Source organism: Pinus tabuliformis, chromosome 6 (assembly GCF_031772625.1).
Source record: "Pinus tabuliformis cultivar Carrire ecotype Pingquan chromosome 6, CPIR1, whole genome shotgun sequence".
NCBI classification, from domain to species: domain Eukaryota; kingdom Viridiplantae; phylum Streptophyta; class Pinopsida; order Pinales; family Pinaceae; genus Pinus; species Pinus tabuliformis.
Window position 1 is genome coordinate 158,333,338 of NC_142292.1, and position 19,070 is coordinate 158,352,407.

Consider the following 19,070-nt stretch of genomic DNA (forward strand, 5'->3'; position numbering starts at 1 on the left):
AGAACCAGAGAAATGCTAATAGACTAAGCTCAAAGGAGAGAAGCTTAGTGAAGCATAGATAGCAAGAAGGACAAGACTTTTTGCTGCAGAGATATTGTTGCAGGTCACAAAGGAAATTCCACAAAGGATGTGAGTATAATTTTTGAGTAATGAAGGAAGTTGGTAAGACATTCTAAGTGAAAGAAAAGGTGGTCAGAACCAAGTATTTCATAGTGATTGAAATACAAGAGGAGAGTTGTGTTCTTGAGAGGTGCAGATGAGTTGAAGCCTAGAAGGAGTAGAGAAGAGTTCTCAAAGGAGGTTCGAGAGATAGAGAACCATACAACTTGCCAAAAGACCAAGTACAGAGGAAAGCTTGGTGAGGTAAGTGGCAGCAGGGAGGACTTGCTGTTGTAGAGGCTTTAGTGCAGCTCATAGTGAATGAGTGAGGAGCTCATGAAGATAGAGATGGAGGAGAAAATGACTACTGATAGTCATAGTGGAGGTTCTGAGGAAGACCACGGTAGAAGAAAAGTGAAGACGGAATATGCCAAGGCAAATGGCAAGAGGATGAGTCAAGATGAAATTGACATAAATATTGCTGAGATGAAAGAACACCTCAATGTATTAATGATGATAATAGAGGAAAACTAGAGACAAGGTTGGGTTTTAAAGAAGAATCCAGTGAAGTGGCATAAGTTACAGAGAAGGCTACAGTAGAGGCAAGTAAGATGGCTAATGGAAAAAATCAGAGAAGTTGAGTTGGAAATGGAAGTGTCTATTTGTGAACCAGAGCAGGGTGAATTTCTGGGTGAAGATGAAGACTTGAAGACTGAAACTTCAAGTGAGACCAAAGGATCACATGATTTTAAATCTGACAATTTTTGTATGTTTGAAGGTGAAGCATGTGAAGGAAGATAATTTTCTGATATTGACATAAAAAAGGAATAAGATAGCCAGAGTCTAAATTCTATTCCAAAAGAAGAAGTAGAGAAGGATCTCAAGAAATCAAGTAAACGACTTGATGAGATTGAGGAGAAGACCATCGAAGTATTTCTAAGTTATGTAAAGAACTTGGAACAGCAAGAGGAATTGGTGATTGAATCATCAAAAGCGGTTATGAGATCTTGTGGTTTTACAGTTGACAAGGTGTGCGTGAATGTAAGTATTGCATAAGACAAACCATTTTATGGAGTTGGCTTGAATGAAGCTGAAAGTTGCCAGGTAAGGTATGATGATGATTGTCTTTCAAATGAAGATCAAGTTGAGTTATTACAGTAGAAGGAGTTCGTAAATTCCATGTTTAGTGGAGGAAATATCTTTAGTAAATATGAGACAGTTGTGACTTATAATAAGAAATTTTCTATTGGAAAGAAAAACGAGGAATTGATTTTCTTAAATGATCAAAGCGAGAGTGATGGAAAAACATCTAAAACTATCATAGAGATGGAGGATCAGAATTTTATTCTAATCGAGAAGGAAGAACTGGTGTCAACAAGAAGTTATATTTGTGACAAAGAAGAAGATAGTGAGGATTGTAACGAGCTTTTAGGAGAAATTTCAAGTGAGATGGAAAATTTATGGCAAGAGATAAGTCTTTTGGAGAAAAGGCTAGAAAACCAAAAAGTAAGTGTTCAGATTGTAAAGTCCGAACTGGATGAGAATGAAGAAGTTCACTACAGTGGACAAGGACAGAGAGACATCATTGAAACAAATGGTGTGGAGGAGAGACTAGATGATAGTCTCGTGAATTCTGTTGAGAATTAAAAATAGCATACTAATGTGCTGATAGAGGAGGAAGAATTAGTGCGGCAAACTAAATTGTTGCCAAAGGAAGAAAAGGCACAGAAGCCTTATTATTTTTATTTTAACAATTGTTTTATGAGTGTAAGTTTAGTTGCAGATGATCGAGGAAATTTAGTACAAATTAGCAACCAAATAAAAATGAAAGAAGAAGACTCTGTGGAAGAATCTAATCCATGGAATAGAGATGTTCAATTGCTGAAGAGAATGCTGGATAGTTCGGATTTCATGTAGAAAGGAATAACCATGAAAGAAGGTAAGGATGAAAGAGAGACAATCAGAATAAGAAAATAACAAGAAGGAATAAGCGAAAAAAAATTAAGTGATAGCATTCAACAACTTCAAAGAGTAGAACAACAGATTGAAGAGTTAGTAGATAGCAGCAACAACACCCTGAAAAAAGAGAGAAAGAAGTAGAAGTAAGTGGCGGAGTATGGACTAGTCCAAGGATGTGCTGGAAATAGAAATTGAAGAATTATGGCAGTTAATGATGAAATAGTTCATATGGAGGAGATTGATAGTAGCTGGAAGGATGATCAGTTAGAATTTGAACCTGATTGACAAGGAGAGGAAGATGGAACAAAGACAGCATACATACAACAACAACAAAGGTGCAAGACATTTGGGCAACTACAAACTAAAGTTTGGGACCCTGGAGGTTTTCTATTAACTTATGAACACACATGATCTGGAGATCATGAATATTTTCTACTTTGGGAGTCTGATGCAGGAGCAATCAACTCAACAATATCATTGTATTTTAGTAGGGCATAGGGGGTCTTGTGTTTTCAAGGAAGTTGGTTTCCTAAGTGTGAATTATGTAATTATTTAGGCTTTTGAGTGATTTTAATGAGAATAGGATTTAATTGAATATTGTGAGACATATTTGTAAATATTCTCAAATGTAGTAGAATACGAGAGATTTAGGATAGCTGAGAGATTAAGGGATTGAGAATTAATTGTAAAACTCAGATTAGGAGTTAGCTCATGATTTTGAGGATTAGAGAGGATCCTTAGAGATGAGGAAGAGATTTTAGGATTCTGTTGAGAGGTTTATGGATCTAAAATAGGAATTGGTTTTAGAATCCTTTTGTATAAATGTAAGCCTAAAAGGCATAATCAGAAGTTAGATAGGTTAGATGGTTGGATAGATAACCAAGCTAATTAGAGGGTGACTGTAAGCCTATGGGAAGATTGTAAATAGAGGCCACTAATTAGAAGAATCAAGCCAGAGAGGGATGGAGAGTCTCAATATGTAATCATTTTTTTATATGTTTATATACAGAGAATTCGATTCTGAGTGTGTAATTGTGTGATTCAATATAGAATGATAAATTCTGTGTGTATTAGAGATTTTGTATAACATATGTATGCAGGCAGAGTTTGGCGAAACACAGAGGAGAAGAACCAAACAGTGGATCGTAATGGATCCTTGAAACGATTCGAAGGATCAATGTAATACTCTGGAATGACAGTGATCAAAGGAGCATGCAGAATTAAGCTCAGAGGGGAGTCACACAGCGGAATAGTGGAAGGATGAAGAACCATTGAAATAACCAAAACCAAAGAGAAACATTCGATAAATGGTGTAAAAATCAATTGGGAAGAAGAATGAAAGAATGAAGTGTTAATGCATAGGCACCATTGGATCTAACAGATCAACGAATGGGATCAAGTCGCATGGAACAGAGTGATTAATATCACATCACAACTTATCACAAGAGTCAGTGAATTGGCCTAAAGGGAATTGCGATTGCGACATGCGAGATCATCGTTGATCGTTGGATCGGATGCTCTGATCAACGGTGGAGAATCGTTGTTAAATCCTACATCGCAACATTTAAATGGTGAATGAATTAACCTTGGCCATAAGTCTTGCAATATGCGATTACGATGTCGGATGTGATCAGAGGTTTGATCGCATCGCAAATGTCCATGGGAGATAGACCTTAGCCCTTAACCAATGCGACATGTGATATACGATGGAGCGAGCCGAAAAGTATTGTGATATGTGATATAGGAGCGGAACCGATAAAAAATAGGCATGGTTAATTGTATTTGGAATCCGGTTATGTTAATCACATATCGGATGCAAAGGAGGAATGTGTTAGTGTGACCCACGGAGAATTGCGATTGCGATAGTGATAACGCATGCAATGATAAATGTGCAAACACTGTGGAAAAGTGGAAAAGGTATGTTTTATATGAACTTCTGTTATAAAGGGTTTATAATAGAAATAGCACTGATAGATGATTTGTGGGTTAATCTTGTGAATAACCAAATCATAAAGTTTTTGTGGGATTTGGTTATATATATGTGTGATACATTAAAGTTTAATGAAGTTAGATATATGTGCGGACATAAGGTTAAAAAGGTTTATGAGGGTGAGTTATAAAGTTCCGTTATATAGGGTTAATGAAGGGCAGACTGTGTTTAGTTAATAAACCATTCTACAGAGATTTATTAAAGGGGCCTTAAACCATTAAGGAATGAAGATTTGACTCAACAAAGGGTTAAAATTCCGGGGGAAAAATAGATATGTGCATTTTACATGCATACTGTGGATATACGTGGGTTTTCCTGTGTCACCTTATGTTTCTCACTCCCTCCTTTCTTATATAGACCAATTCTTGTTTTGTCTCTTAGGAGATCAACTAATTCCCAAGTCTGATTCTTCTCTATCGCAACAATTTCTTGGTTCATTACATCTACCCAAAGCTTTGCTTTAACCTCTTCTTCAAAATGAATTGATATGAAACAAGTGCAAACATATTCTGTTGGTCAAACTCATGCTCCTGCTCATATATTTTAATTATCATTCTTTTTTTTTGGCTATCTTCTGAAGATGTTGAATCATTGGGGGTTTCACTACTTGAATATGTACCATTTTTAAAATTGTATGGTCTTCTTCAACCTCCCATCTTGGTGGTTTTGGTGGATAAAAAGACTGATTTGAAGCTTCATCAACTTGATTAGACCAAGATTTATTTTCAATTTTTTTTACATCTCTGCATAAAACAAACTTCTTGGTAACTAGATTATAAAGTTTGTAGGCCTTTGAATGCTCACTATAGCCTACGAAAATACATCTTTCACTCCTATCATCAATCTTCTTTCTTATCTTCTCAAGAACATGTCAAAATGCTAGTAATCCAAAAATTCTAAAGTGAGATACGTTTACCTTTTTACCATCCCATGCTTCTTGAGGTATTGTATCTTAGAGACTAGTTGTTGAAGATATATTAAGAACATACATTGTTGTCAAAACTTCTTCATCCCAATAATTATTTGACAACTTCTTCTCATGAAGCATACATCTGGCCATGTTCATGATTGATTGATTTCTCCTTTATGTTCTGGGGTATATATTGTTGTATTCTGCATTATGATTATGTGTTGTTGGCAAAATGTTTTGTGGTCATTGGAGTTGTAGTCTCCTCCTCTGTCAGATCTAAGTACTTTCAAAGGCTTTCCACTCTCCTTTTTCGCTTCTGCCCTAAATTCTTTGAATCTTTAGAATGTATCTGATTTAATTTTGAGAAATGCACTCATGTATTCCTACTATAATCATCAATGAATGTCATAAAATAAAGACTACCACCAATAGATTGTGTCTTCATTGGGCCACATATATTTGTATGCACAAGCTCTAAAGTCTCTTTTTATCTAGAGGAAGATGTGGAAAAGCTATCTTCTATATGCTTGGACATAACATGAATTTGAGAATTACAGTATTTTTCATTCATAGCAGGGAGACCAATGACGATTGATTTTTCTAAAGCTAATTTAGACTCTTGAATGGTATGTGGCCATATCTAAAATTCCATAGCTTAGACTCATCTATTCTTGACACACTGTAGACAAAAATCTGTGAGACATTTTGATTTATAAGAGTCAAAGGAAACATCCTATTCTTAGTTTTTTCAACCTTTGCTATTGGTCTTTTATTGGGTAATTCGTCATAGATATAACATGTGTTTCCTTGGAATATTACATCATAACCATGTTCCATTAGTTGTCCTGCATTAATCAGATTATGCTTAATATGTGGAACATAATAAACATCATGAATGTATTTATGTTGATTCTGTTTAGTAAGAATAGGGACAATACATTTTCCTTCAGCTTTAATACAAGAACGATCAACAATAATAATTTCTAATGTTATGGAAGCATCAAGATAAGAAAAAAAAATTTTCTTACCTGTCATATGATTGTTGCAACCACTGTCCAGCAACCAAAGATCCTTCTTGTGGGTATCTTCAGAAAGATGGAATGAAAGAAACATTGTTTTAGAGGATTCTTGTTCATTGTTGGAGAGATGGACATTGCCTCTTTGTTGATATGATTGTTTCTTATGTGTTCAGGTTTATAATGCCCAAATTTCTTGTAGTAATAATATTGGACATTGGATTTTCTCCATGGTCTACTTCTCTGAGTTTGGTTTCGTAGATGTCTCCATTGATTTATTGCATGATGATGTTCTGACCTACCTCTGTTTCAACCTCTTCCTCATTTATTGTTGCCTCGATATCCTCTACCTCTGCCTCTTCCAAAAGAAAGTTGTGCTTTGAAATCTTGTTCCATGGAATCTTCTACCAAGTTGAGTCTTCTTTCATGTGCCAGAAGTGATCGTGCCAATTGTTCAACTGAGAAAGTTGTAAAATATTTGGATTCCAAAATGGCTATTACAATCATGTGATATTTCTTAGCCAAACTTTCAAGGACTTTCTGAACAATTTTCTGATCAGAAATGGTTTCACCAATGAGTTTGATCTGATTGAGTATTCCCACGAATCTAGTCATGAACTCATCAACATTTCGTGTGTCATTCATCTTTCGGGTTTCGAATTGTGGTCTCAATGACTGTAATTTAATTGTCTTCATTGTATCATTACCTTGATACACAACTTTCAAGATTTCCCAAGCTTCATGTGTTTTGGATGCGCCAGTTATCTTGTTAAAAATAGAATCATCGACTGAGTTTTTTATCCAACATTTGGCTTTATGTTCTTTCTTTCTGAGTTCAGTAGTTTCATTTCTCTGATTATTGGACATGGCTACCCATTCTTCTTGGGTCGCATCTACATAGGCAGTCTGAAGTGTATCACAACACTCTTAGGCTTACACAAATGTATTCATTCTCAATGACCAAAACTCATAATTTTTGCCAAAAAACGTCGAGATATGTGACAAAGCGTTGGAGAAAACCATTTCTTCAAATATAGATTTGTGCGCCCTTTTAAAATCTTTCTTAAAAAAATCTCTTTTGAAAAAATAAAACGCCCTTTTTTTATAACGAAAATAAACAAGCATCACCTTCTTAAAAGAATCTCTTATTTTTTTTTTCAATAAAAATAAAAATTATAACAAACCCTCTTTTTAATCCTCGCTTTTTAAAGCAACCTTCCTTTTCAATACTCCTTTTAAAACATAACAAAGCTTCGTACGGTTTAAAAGAATTTTAAAACACACATTTTTATATAAAAAATATCCCATGAAGGTTTTGAATATGATGGAGCTTACGAGAATTTTATACGAATGCCATAAGGAAGCTATTACGACTCCACTCTCTTTGAAAATTGATTTTTTATGGCTCTTCCAATGGACTCGATCTTTGTGTTTCAACAAGATTTAAACATTTCTTTCATTTCGCTTACGTTGCTATTCTCTCTCACGAAGTCTTATGACAAAAAAATTGACAAAAACTAATATCCAATAAACAATAAAATCAAATGTGATCATATCTAATTAATAGTGAGTTTAATATCTCAACAATATCTGGACAACATTTCTTTGAGCGGCGTAAGCGCCCTATATCTTGATAGGTTCAAAACCAAAGGGGATAGAGTATGTATGCCTTCGTAGACTTAACAGTCAAATCTCTGCACAAAAGTGGATCCCTTATCCCACAAACATGGTGTCACGCCCCTACACCTGCGGTAGTCTTCCAACCGCTTGTAGCAAGGTGCGGCACCACCAAACGCATTCTTTTCACCAATACTAACATTGGTGGACTACGCCTACTTACCCATTAACATACTTAGTTTGTGTTTCGCAACCAAGTAAACTTATTTATCCTTTATACTTAATGAAGCCCATACTCATTCATTATCCATATGCAATTAACCGAGAACATCAACAATTGCAAACAAGTATAAAGGGAGGGGCAACTCCCGAACAGTCTGCCCAACAATTTTATTAAGAATATCAAATTACAATACAACAGTGTGTCTTGGCCGAACCAAGTCTCACACTTAACCAATTTTACAATAGACAGGCCACCTGCCTTTTTACAACATGTCGTGCACCTTTGCACAAGAAGAGGTGCTCACCCGAGCCACCCAACCTTCCTACCAAATCCTGCATGAAACCGTATCCGAAACTGAACCCGGCACACTAGCCTCCACCTCACCCAGCACAAGAATAACTAAACCTGCACTTGGATAACCTACGCATGACGTATGCGTAGTCCTTTTACCCCTTGCAGAGTTTCCTCTTCTTCTTATGCGTAGAAGTGTATGAGAGTTCAACGTTCGAATGTTTGAAATGAGCTCACCTCATGCTTTATTTATATGCCTCGTACATGGGCTTCACATGGGGGTGTCAGCCCCTTGGCCGACCCCACCATCTCTCATAATATGCCCACAAGCTTCATATTACAATTCGGCTCTACGTATTCCAACTTCGCATATATGTATGCTTTCGTTCAACACTCAGTCATATTTAAGTGTTCTACCTTTCGTCGCTACAAACGTCACATTACTGTCACACCTTTGTCGCAGTTCGTCTGCCCGTGCGCCCGTCCGCGTGCCTGCCCGCGCCCTCGTGCACGACTCGCCCGACGCTCCGCAGCTCGGAGGCCTTACATCCTCCTCCACCTAAAATCGTTGTCGTCCTTAACAACATACCATCCCGGTAGCTCTCCACCAAGATCATCATCCATCCACATCAAGTCACTCTTTCAACCCACGCCCATACATGTACTTTGAAAGTATGCATCCCATACTGCATCAAAGCCTCCTGACCTCAGCTCCTCAATGCATCAAATCCTCTAAGTCCACCATGTATGAAGTCCCTAAAAGTCACAACCTCATGTCATCATGAGCTCCATGAGTCATCTCCAACCAACATCTCCATGTAGTAGGAATGCTCCATAATCTGCTCATAACTCCATCCAAGTCCATGGCCTTGTTGCACAAGAGTGTACAACCTCTCCATAGGCTCATAAGTAATAAGTCTCCATGTCACATCAGCAAATCCATCTGCACAACATCCCTGCCTTGGCACTCTTCCTTGGATGTCCATGACACCTCTACAAGTGCTCCCACATAATGTCCCTGCATAAGACTGCCATGCTCCATGCCTCCAACCTGATGTCCATGACTATGTTGTCCATGTAGTCCAACCAAGTAGACCCATCACAACAATCGGTCATCCTCATCCAAGTTGCAATTTTCAGTCTAGTGAACTCGGTCACCCAACCATATTATCATGTCACGAGTCCCTTCCATCACAGCTCCTCCACCAAAGTGTCCACCAAGACTATCTCTTGGTCTCGGCCATGAGAAGTCCACCCAAGAGTGTGCCGGCCAATCTGTCCATGAGTCATGTCGGGCACTTAACCAAAGTGGCTAAAGCATGACCCAATCATCCACAATGATCATCAAGTTCCTCCCTTGTCAAGGGCCTTCGTACCTTCTACCATAAGGTCACAAACAACCCCAACAAGTCCTGCAACAATCGACAATCCTTGCTTTTCCATACAAGGTTCCATCATAGTCATCCATGGTAAGATCCTCCATAGCATAGGCAAACTGGCTTTGCCTCTACCTGCATACGGTCCATCCACCAAATGTCCAAATGAAACACAAGTATCAATACTTACTTCATCATCATGAGGCTCCTCCTCATTCATCCATGTCCACAAACTGCACGATCCTGGTCCAACTTGATCATCCTCAAGTTCATCCTTCATCATGGTCATGTCTGCAACATCTTCATTTGTCACGGCTTCCTCTTCCTTGATAGCACAATCTGCAACTTCATCTTGCTCCATTGTCCAACCAAGTCGAAGAAGCTCCCCTTCAACATTCTTTTCCAAGGCTTCAATTTCTTCACGGATACGGGACTTCTCTTCCTTCAACCTTTTCAACTTGTCCAAGGTAAGCAAGAGCTTCCTTCCACCTTCTCCCAAACTTGCCATGCCTTGTCGTTCAGCTTGGTCCAAGCATTGAGCTTCACCTCTGCTAAACCTGCTTCCACTGTAATCAACTGTCAAGTTTCCAAGTGTACCCACACTTGCACTTCGTCACGAGCAAACCTTGCTCACCAACTCCAACCGAGCTCTGATACCATCTGTCACGCCCCTACACCTGCGGTAGTCTTCCAACCACTTGTAGCAAGGTGCGGCACCACCGAACGCATTCTTTTCACCAATACTAACATTCGTGGACTATGCCTACTTACTCATCAACATACTTAGTTTGTGTTTCGCAACCAAGTAAACTTATTTATCCTTCATACTTAATGAAGCCCATACTCATTCATTATCCATATGCAATTAACCGAGAACATCAACAATTGCAAACAAGTATAAAGGGAGGGGCAACTCCCGAACAATCTGCCCAACAATTTTATTAAGAATATCAGATTACAATACAACAGTGTGTCTTGGCCGAACCAAGTCTCACACTTAACCAATTTTACAATAGACAGGCCACCTGCCTTTTTACAACATGTCGTGCACCTTTGCACAAGAAGAGGTGCTCACCCGAGCCACCCAACCTTCCTACCAAATCCTGCACGAAACCGTATCCAAAACTGAACCTGGCACACTAGCCTCCACCTCACCCAGCACAAGAATAACTAAACCTGCACTTGGATAACCTACGCATGAGGTATGCGTAGTCCTTTTACCCCTTGCGCAGTTTCCTCTTCTTCTTATGCGCAGAAGTGTATGAGAGTTCAATGTTCGAATGTTTGAAATGAGCTCACCTCATGCTTTATTTATATGCCTCATACGTGGGCTTCACATGGGGGTGTCAGCCCCTTGGCCGACCCCACCATCTCTCATAATATGCCCACAAGCTTCATATTACAAGTCGGCTCTACGTATTCCAACTTCGCATATATGTATGCTTTCGTTCAACACTTAGTCATATTTAAGTGTTCTACCTTTCGTCGCTACAAACGTCGCATTACTGTCGCACCTTTGTCGCAGTTCGTCCGCCCGCGTGCCCATGCGCCCGTCCGCGCGCCCGCCCGCGCCCTCGTGCACGACTAGCCCGACACTTCGCAGCTCGGAGGCCTTACACATGGGGTCTCATACACCAATTTGATGTCCAACATAGTTGTGACCTTAAAAATTAATATTATTATTATTATGAATCATATGTAATGTGAGATTTCCTTAATCACATATTCTATATGCATAATTATGTATCTTTTTATTCTAATAACAATTTGTTATTTTTCCATTTCAAAAAAAACCCTCATTTCACTATTAAAATAAACTATATCCAAAAAAGAGAAAAAATGACGTGCTAGTGTCTTTGAAATCGACTAAAACGTGGGTAATGGTTTCATCGTATGGTATAGTAGGTTTAGTGGAATTATAGGCGAAGTGAATAAAGCCTCTGGTTTTGATTCATCCAAACAACACATTCACACTAATCATATATCACTGTATGCAAGTGTTTGATAAATATTAAATTATATGCAAGTGTTTAATAAATATTAAATTATCATTTCATCACGTTTCTTTCCTAAACATTGTATTTTTTAAATCCTTTTCCATGCAGCTTTATGAAAAACTGATTGAATTTTTCTAAGATTGTTTTTGAAAACTGGTTTGAATTATATATATATATATATATATATATATATATATATTTAATAAATACAAATATAATATGAATTTCTAAAAACACAATGAATCTATTTTACTTTTAAAACTACAATTCTAAAAGTGGAAAATAACAACTTTGGCCACATTCTAATGATTAGCCTATGAAAATAATAGACTTCTAACACCACGACAACTGCTAAAATGTCAACGGAAACAGATCCCTTGCTAACGAAAACAGATCCCTCGGTGAGAACGAAAACAGATCCCTGAGCGAGAACGAAAACAGATCCCTCGGTGAGAACGAAAACAGATCCCCTGAGCCAGGATGGGTGGTGTGAAATTAGAATATATAATGGAGTTGTTTTTAGTGTGATTTTTTGGATTTTTTTGGTTTCAAAATCTATTGGAAATATTTGAGGTGAAATTTTGATTTATGTTATTTAAACTAGTTTTTTTTATTATATATAGATTCAGCACCCTGAAAAAACTCTAGAGCACTCCCTTGCTAACGAAAACAGATCCCTCGGTGAGAACGAAAACAGATCCCTGAGCGAGAACGAAAACAGATCCCTCGGTGAGAACGAAAACAGATCCCCTGAACCAGGATGGGTGGTGTGAAATTAGAATATATAATGGAGTTGTTTTTAGTGTGATTTTTTGGATTTTTTTGGTTTCAAAATCTATTGGAAATATTTGAGGTGAAATTTTGATTTATGTTATTTAAACTAGTTTTTTTTATTATATATAGATTCAGCACCCTGAAAAAACTCTAGAGCACTTAGATGAGGATTACCCATCAAACGTATAATTTCAATAAATTCCTATTAAATTTTACAGAAATTAGACGAGAAAAACCTACACTAAAAACTTCCAAAAAAAATTCAAAATTCCATATATAATTAGCCAAAAAAAAACTTTCAATATGGTTTAAATGTCTCATATGCTTTATCTGACTTGTAACACCACGACAACTGCCAAAATATCAACGAAGACAGATCACTGAGCGGGGACCGGCGGCGCAAGTTGAAATTAGAATATATAATTAGCAAAATCACATTTTCAATATGATTTAAATGTCTGATATGTGTTATCTTTGAATTTTTTATAATATAGTACAGGCAATGGGTGACAAACCATATTGTGCCTTCGATTATGTTTGAATTTGATGTAAACCAACGGCACCAGGGTCCCATAGCTCAAAATCTAGAGTGTGTTTTAATTAATAAACATTTAAAGTATGAGAAAGCGGTCTGTATACTTGACCATGATCTTGAATACGATAACTTGTGGGAGACATATTATAGTGCTTGGATTTTGTGATTTATTTCTAGTTAAAGTACATGGTATCATTATCCAATTTCAATAGAATATTCAGAAGCAAATTCAAATCACTTACAAGTTATCACTATCCAATTTCAATAAAATATGCAGAAGCACATTGAAATCACCACGGGCTTTGTAAAACTTTGAGTCGAATTGACATTCTATGCTTATTTTTTTTCTAAACCATATCTACAAATATATAATAGTAATAAAATTGCTTTTATCATATTTATAAATATATAATCTTACTATTAATGAATTTATTTTTAGTATATTTATAAAAGTGTAATCATATTATTAATAAAATTATTTATTTATTTTATTAGTATTTTTATTTAATTAATTTATTATATAACCTTTTTTATTTTAATTTAAATAATTACGTCGCAAAACGTTTCCTTCTGAAAAGAACTCCCCTAAATGTCTTCATGTCCTAATCTTAACAATTAGATCTATTGTTAGACGATTCAACAATTCTCTACCGTCCAAAAATCCATTAAAAAATAGTTATTAGTTAAAAAATTAATTAAACCCAGCGCAGCCCGTCCGTCTACCTAGCCAGTCCGTCCTGTGCTGCACGAGCTTTTTCTGCAGAGGAGGGCCAGGAGGATGGGGAGGGCCGTGCATTCTCGACTACCCGTCTGTTTAAGACCCTCAGTTCCCAAACCCCAATGTGGATTTCTTTTCAATATTTCCCCTGCGATCGAGTACATTGAAGATTAGTGAGTGACGGGCAGTACAGGGGCCGAAAGGACAATTTTCCTGCTTTTTCTTGTTTTTCTGGCAATGCAGATATTAGGCACTCGCAGGCCTTGCAGGCCATGGGCTTGTGTTGTTTCTCTAAGACTGAGCGCATGAGAGTAGATCTAGAATTGTTTATTAATGGCAGGATCAAGATAAACAATGGGATTTTTATCAGAAGCAGAGGCAAATGGGTCAAATGTGGCTGACGTATAGACCAAGCTGAGAAAAGGCTGATTTTTTCCTCTCATTTGAAGCACTGCCCATGTGAAAAGATTTGGTATTTGCGGTTCCAGGAAGGTTCGCAGATAGTTGAGGCATTGGCCTTGTATCAGGACATAAGAATACAACGTGGATCTAAAAGTGAACAAAGACAAAGAACTATGCAGCAAGATCCGAGAAGAAAAGTAAGTACCTTGGTATGGGGTTGATATTAGTGTCTGTGATTCGATTACTGCAAGACATGCTGCTTTTTCTTTTCGTACTGCCCTTTATGAAATTTGGTTTTGTTTAAGTGTTTCGTAGGGGATTCTTATAAGCTGGATGTTCTGCAGCAGATGGAGAATATAGTGTCACATTGCCAGAATTATCCTTTGGCATTAGGGCCCATGTTGTTTTTGTTTCTATGTTAAAAATTTAACAGGATGTGAAACAAATCTAGGTCCCGCCCCATGCCGTTGGGCTCCTTTAGTACTGAGGTACACCCCCATTTCATGTTGGGTAAGACCATGTTCTGCATGTGGATTGATATTCCGATACTCTAAAATTGAAATGACTCCATGGAATAGCAAGGGGTGGGTATCGGTATATTGTTGATATCGATTAACCTTATTTGTTAAAAATGTCATGAAATCTCTTGAGGTCAGACTTGTGGACCCTTTTTTGCTTGTGGTTGTCTTACCTGACTAGAAGGTAAGGTTATCACTTACCTTTCACCTATCATTAATGATTGCGACTTTCCCTTTAATCTGAAGGGCTCCTTGTTGTGTAACTCATCAAAATTTGTTTTCATTCACAGGGCTACTGGAATTGATGAACCAACCAATAAGAATAAAAAGCTTGACACTGAATATGCATTGCCCTTCTTTGATCAAAAAATATTATCATAGTTTTCCCTTTTAAAGAGGAAATTAATAGAAGCCATACTATGGAATGGCCTTTCAAGCATCACGGCCCTTTTTAGTTGGGAGGTGTTTTTTGTCATGTTTGGCATCTAATAACTGTAACGGTTTTAGAATATTATGTTTCAGACTCCCTTCCGTTTCTTGACCTAAAGCATTTCCCCTTTAGAACATGCCACATTGTGCAGGGTCGCATTTCCTTGTTTGCATCTATTCAAATTATAGAAGGAAAATCATGCATTCAGTCTTGAAAATCGAAATCTCTTCATCAATTATGTCATTTAAATCATGAATTTGATCACAAAGATCTGTGCGCTATAACAGACTGTATAGAGATATGGACATCTGGACATGCGTTGACCTAAAGAATCCAGCTTATTGTGGTCGTTTTTTATTTTACCTAGGTGATTGATGCATTGGACCTTTTCATTGACTGTCAATTCATGGGTGTTCACCTTCACAATCTTAGGCAAAATATTATTTTCCTCCAGTTATGCTTCACATGCCTCTTTGAAGAACACTAAATTTTCACCCAAATGCTAGGGAATTCTGCTTTCTGCTGTTTTGAGGCAAGGATAGTTCCATCGTCTCATATTTTGCATGTTTAGTTCCTTATAGGCTTAAATTGATCCCACTTTTTTGGTTTGATACTGTATTCGAACAAAGGATGGCAAATCTTTCTCATTCAGTTTGTTTTTAAAATTTTAACTGAACATCCTACTTTGCCATGAAGATAAATAAGTTCGGGCAATACTTTGAAGTTTGGTTCAGGTCTCCGTTTAAAATTTTAACTGAACATCCTACTTTGCCATGAAGATAAATCAGTTTGGGTAATACTTTGAAGTTTGGTTCAAGCCTCCATTCAAATTTTTAGTTATAGTAGTACCTTTTTTAAATGAGGTCATAGGCATTAAGTCATGTGTGTTACTGATAATGCTTTTCTTGATGTTTAGCTAGAAAATAATTTATCTGCCGGTGTCCTAATAATGAAATAGCTCATAATTGTGAATTACATAGGCTTGTTCAAACCCAATGTTCCTACTCTTGTATATGTTTTAGCTACTAGTGTTCAATGAAGCAACATTTGGCATTGTCACTACTCACAGTAGTTCAATTTCGATATTGTTTTCATGCTTTTGAGGGAATGCTGTTAGCTTTCTTTCATCTGGGAGAAAATCTGGCCATGGAAATTTCAGGCCTATATCATACCTGTTATTTTGCTTTGCCTAATATTTTTCTTGCTGTTAAATCTTATTATCCGCTTCTTACTCAAATATTCAGGTTTCTATCACAGATCACATTTTATGAAGATGATGTAAGGTATAAAATCTGATTGTGATGCAATTCACCTGATGCAGACCCCTACAGAGGTTGAGTTTTTCACTAAATATGGTGAAGCAAGTCGCTACAAGATTCAGGAGGTTATAGGAAAAGGGAGCTACGGTGTTGTATGCTCTGCAATTGATACTCACACTGGGGAGAAAGTTGCAATAAAAAAAATAAATGATATCTTTGAACATATTTCTGATGCAACCCGGATTTTACGTGAAATTAAGCTTCTGAGGCTGCTGCGGCATCCTGATATTGTCGAAATCAAGCACATTATGTTACCGCCCTCTAGGCGGGAATTCAAAGACATTTATGTGGTATTTGAACTTATGGAATCAGATCTACACCAGGTTATTAAGGCAAATGATGACTTGACGCCAGAACATTATCAATTTTTCTTGTACCAGCTTCTACGAGCTCTGAAGTACATACATACTGGTAGCTTTCTTTTGCTAATATTCTTATTTCTAAATAAGTTTAAACTTTAAACCTGGGAAAGGGTGTATGCATGCTCATTGCTGAATATATTCACTAGATATATGGGCTGTTTATGTGAGTAGGCAATATTTGGTTACTGTTCTGTTAAGATTGTGATTTTTTCTTTTATGTTGCAGGGGTTTTGTCTAATTTTAATTTATTCTCACTATTTTTTAACGCATAATTACTGTGTGAAAATTAATATGTATGTATAGCGGCTAGCCTATTTCCTTTTTGCCTTTCTCCAGTTTTATAGATAAAACAATTTGAACCATGAGATCATTCTGTATGCTCTTTTCTTTCTATGTATTTCTGCATTACAGATGTATTGACAATCCAAGTGCAATATACAAGTTATTAAACAATAATTATTTTAATCATTTTCTGGCACATCAGCTATTTATACTCTTGATTGAAGTCCCTATTTATTTCACCATGGTAATGTCCACTATAGGCATAGGGGGCCCATTGTTGTTTTGTAATTGTTCACAAGTCTAAGGATCAGTTTTTTGACCACAATTTGACATATGTGGCCCGTTAACCCTCAAACCAGTTTAGTTTGATTCAGTGATTAGAAATCAATCCTTCAGAATAATGGTTCAATCTTCAAATGCTCAAATTTTCATCTGTAACTGCAAGAGTTAGTCAATTTGAGGATTCACAATTTTGATCTCTGTATTTTCCCCATGCATTGTATTTACAAATCATTTCAAGCAGTTGCACATTGCAATTGTGCTTTATTCACTTCCAAAAATATATATTTTAGTGTTTTGTGAAGTGCATATGCTTCTTTCTCGTTTGTGTACTAAAGGGTATCTGGTTTAGGACATCGATCCTGTTCAAATATTCCTGTTAAGTTTTAACTGCGTTTTTAAGAATCTATTGTGACTGTGAAGCACCTTCCCATTTCAGGGAACTTAGTATGGAAGAAGAAATGTGAATTCTATTCTCTAATTTGTCAACTTTATGTTCTTGTAGCAAATGTGTATCATCGGGATTTGAAACCGAAGAATGTTTTGGCAAATGCTGATTGCAAGCTAAAAATATGTGACTTTGGCTTAGCAAGAGTTGCCTTCAATGACATGCCCACAACAATCTTCTGGACGGTATACTATTTTAAATCTATATTATACAGATCCAAATCTAATAAGTTGCTATATTGTTATATCTGGTTTGACAGGGTTTCTGTTGAATTCTCTGTTTGATTTTGATTGTTGTACTTTAGTTAGTAAATTTCCCATTTTTAAGATGTATATATTTGATGAAGTGCAGGACTATGTTGCCACAAGATGGTATAGGGCTCCAGAGCTGTGTGGATCCTTTTTCTCCAAGGTATAAATTTTTTAAAGGATTCTTTGTTAGATCTATTTTAACAATAATTGCATTCTACTTAGTCTGTTGTGACTAACTATTCTTAGATGTATAACATTCTTCTCATCTTCTTGCTTCTCTAGATGTTATGGAACTAGGTGTTTGCTTGGTATTAGTGTGTTGATTTCAGTGTTGCGAAAATCACGATAACATAAAAAATCGTGATTTTTTCATTTTCCCGATAATATCGTGCGATTAATTCAGTGATTTTTTCATTTTGAAAAAATCGCGATTTTTTGGTAAAAAATCATGAATTTTTGAGAAAAAATCATGATTTTTTTTCCTGATTTTTACCGATTTTATCCCGATTTTTACAATTTTTCTCCTCGCTGATTTACTCCCGATAATGATTTTCGCAACATTGGTTAATTCACCATATCCAGTTATCTCGAGTCGTAACAGTATGCATGCTAATTATTTTCAGGTGTTCAATCTCTTATCTGTAATTTTGGCCAGGGAAACACTGACGCCTAGAAATTTATTTTATCAAGAACTGATGTCAGTTGCAAAATTTACAAGTCATTTCTCATTTCTGTGGTTGTGTATCTTGGTGAGACACATGAATGAATATACTGAGGCCTTTGATGCATGTATGAAAGGAATCCTTTCTTTTATAGTGGAGAATGCTGAATGTAAGCATAAATAATTATTCTATTTTAAAAGTATTGAGATGAAAAATACTTAAATAAGATGCAGAGGTTGTACCTTGCAATTGAGGGACCAGGAATTGAATTTCTTTTGCACGAATGTGAAGATCTTTTAAGAGCCCCAGAATAATGGTTAATATTGCACACTTCTGATGTTACATGCAAATGTTATGGTTTGAACTTTACAAGTAATTTCTCATTTCTGTGATTGTGTATCTTGGTGAGACACATGCATGAATATATTGAGGCCCATGGTGTTGCATGTATGAAAGGAATATTTTCTTTTATAGAGGAGAATACTAGATGTAAGCATAAATAATTATTCTATTTTAAAAGTATAGAGATGAAAAATACTTTAAATAAGATGCCAAGGTTGTATCTCGCAATTGAGGAACCAAGAATTGAATTTCTTTTGCATTAGTCTGTAG

At 36.6% G+C, this 19,070-nt stretch overlaps 1 protein-coding gene across 1 annotated transcript; it reads left to right on the top strand.

Annotated features, from left to right (window-relative positions):
• The first annotated feature begins 11,834 nt into the window (after positions 1-11,834).
• LOC149257863 (mitogen-activated protein kinase 10-like) lies at positions 11,835-17,974 on the top strand. The gene is made up of 8 exons (XM_089389563.1): positions 11,835-11,879; positions 12,102-12,242; positions 13,493-13,595; positions 13,749-13,891; positions 13,994-14,104; positions 16,177-16,585; positions 17,603-17,730; positions 17,897-17,974. The coding sequence occupies exons 1-8, from the start codon at positions 11,835-11,837 to the stop codon at positions 17,960-17,962; spliced, it is 1,146 nt and encodes a 381-aa protein (XP_089245689.1). The 3' UTR covers positions 17,963-17,974.
• Positions 17,975-19,070: the final 1,096 nt, after the last annotated feature.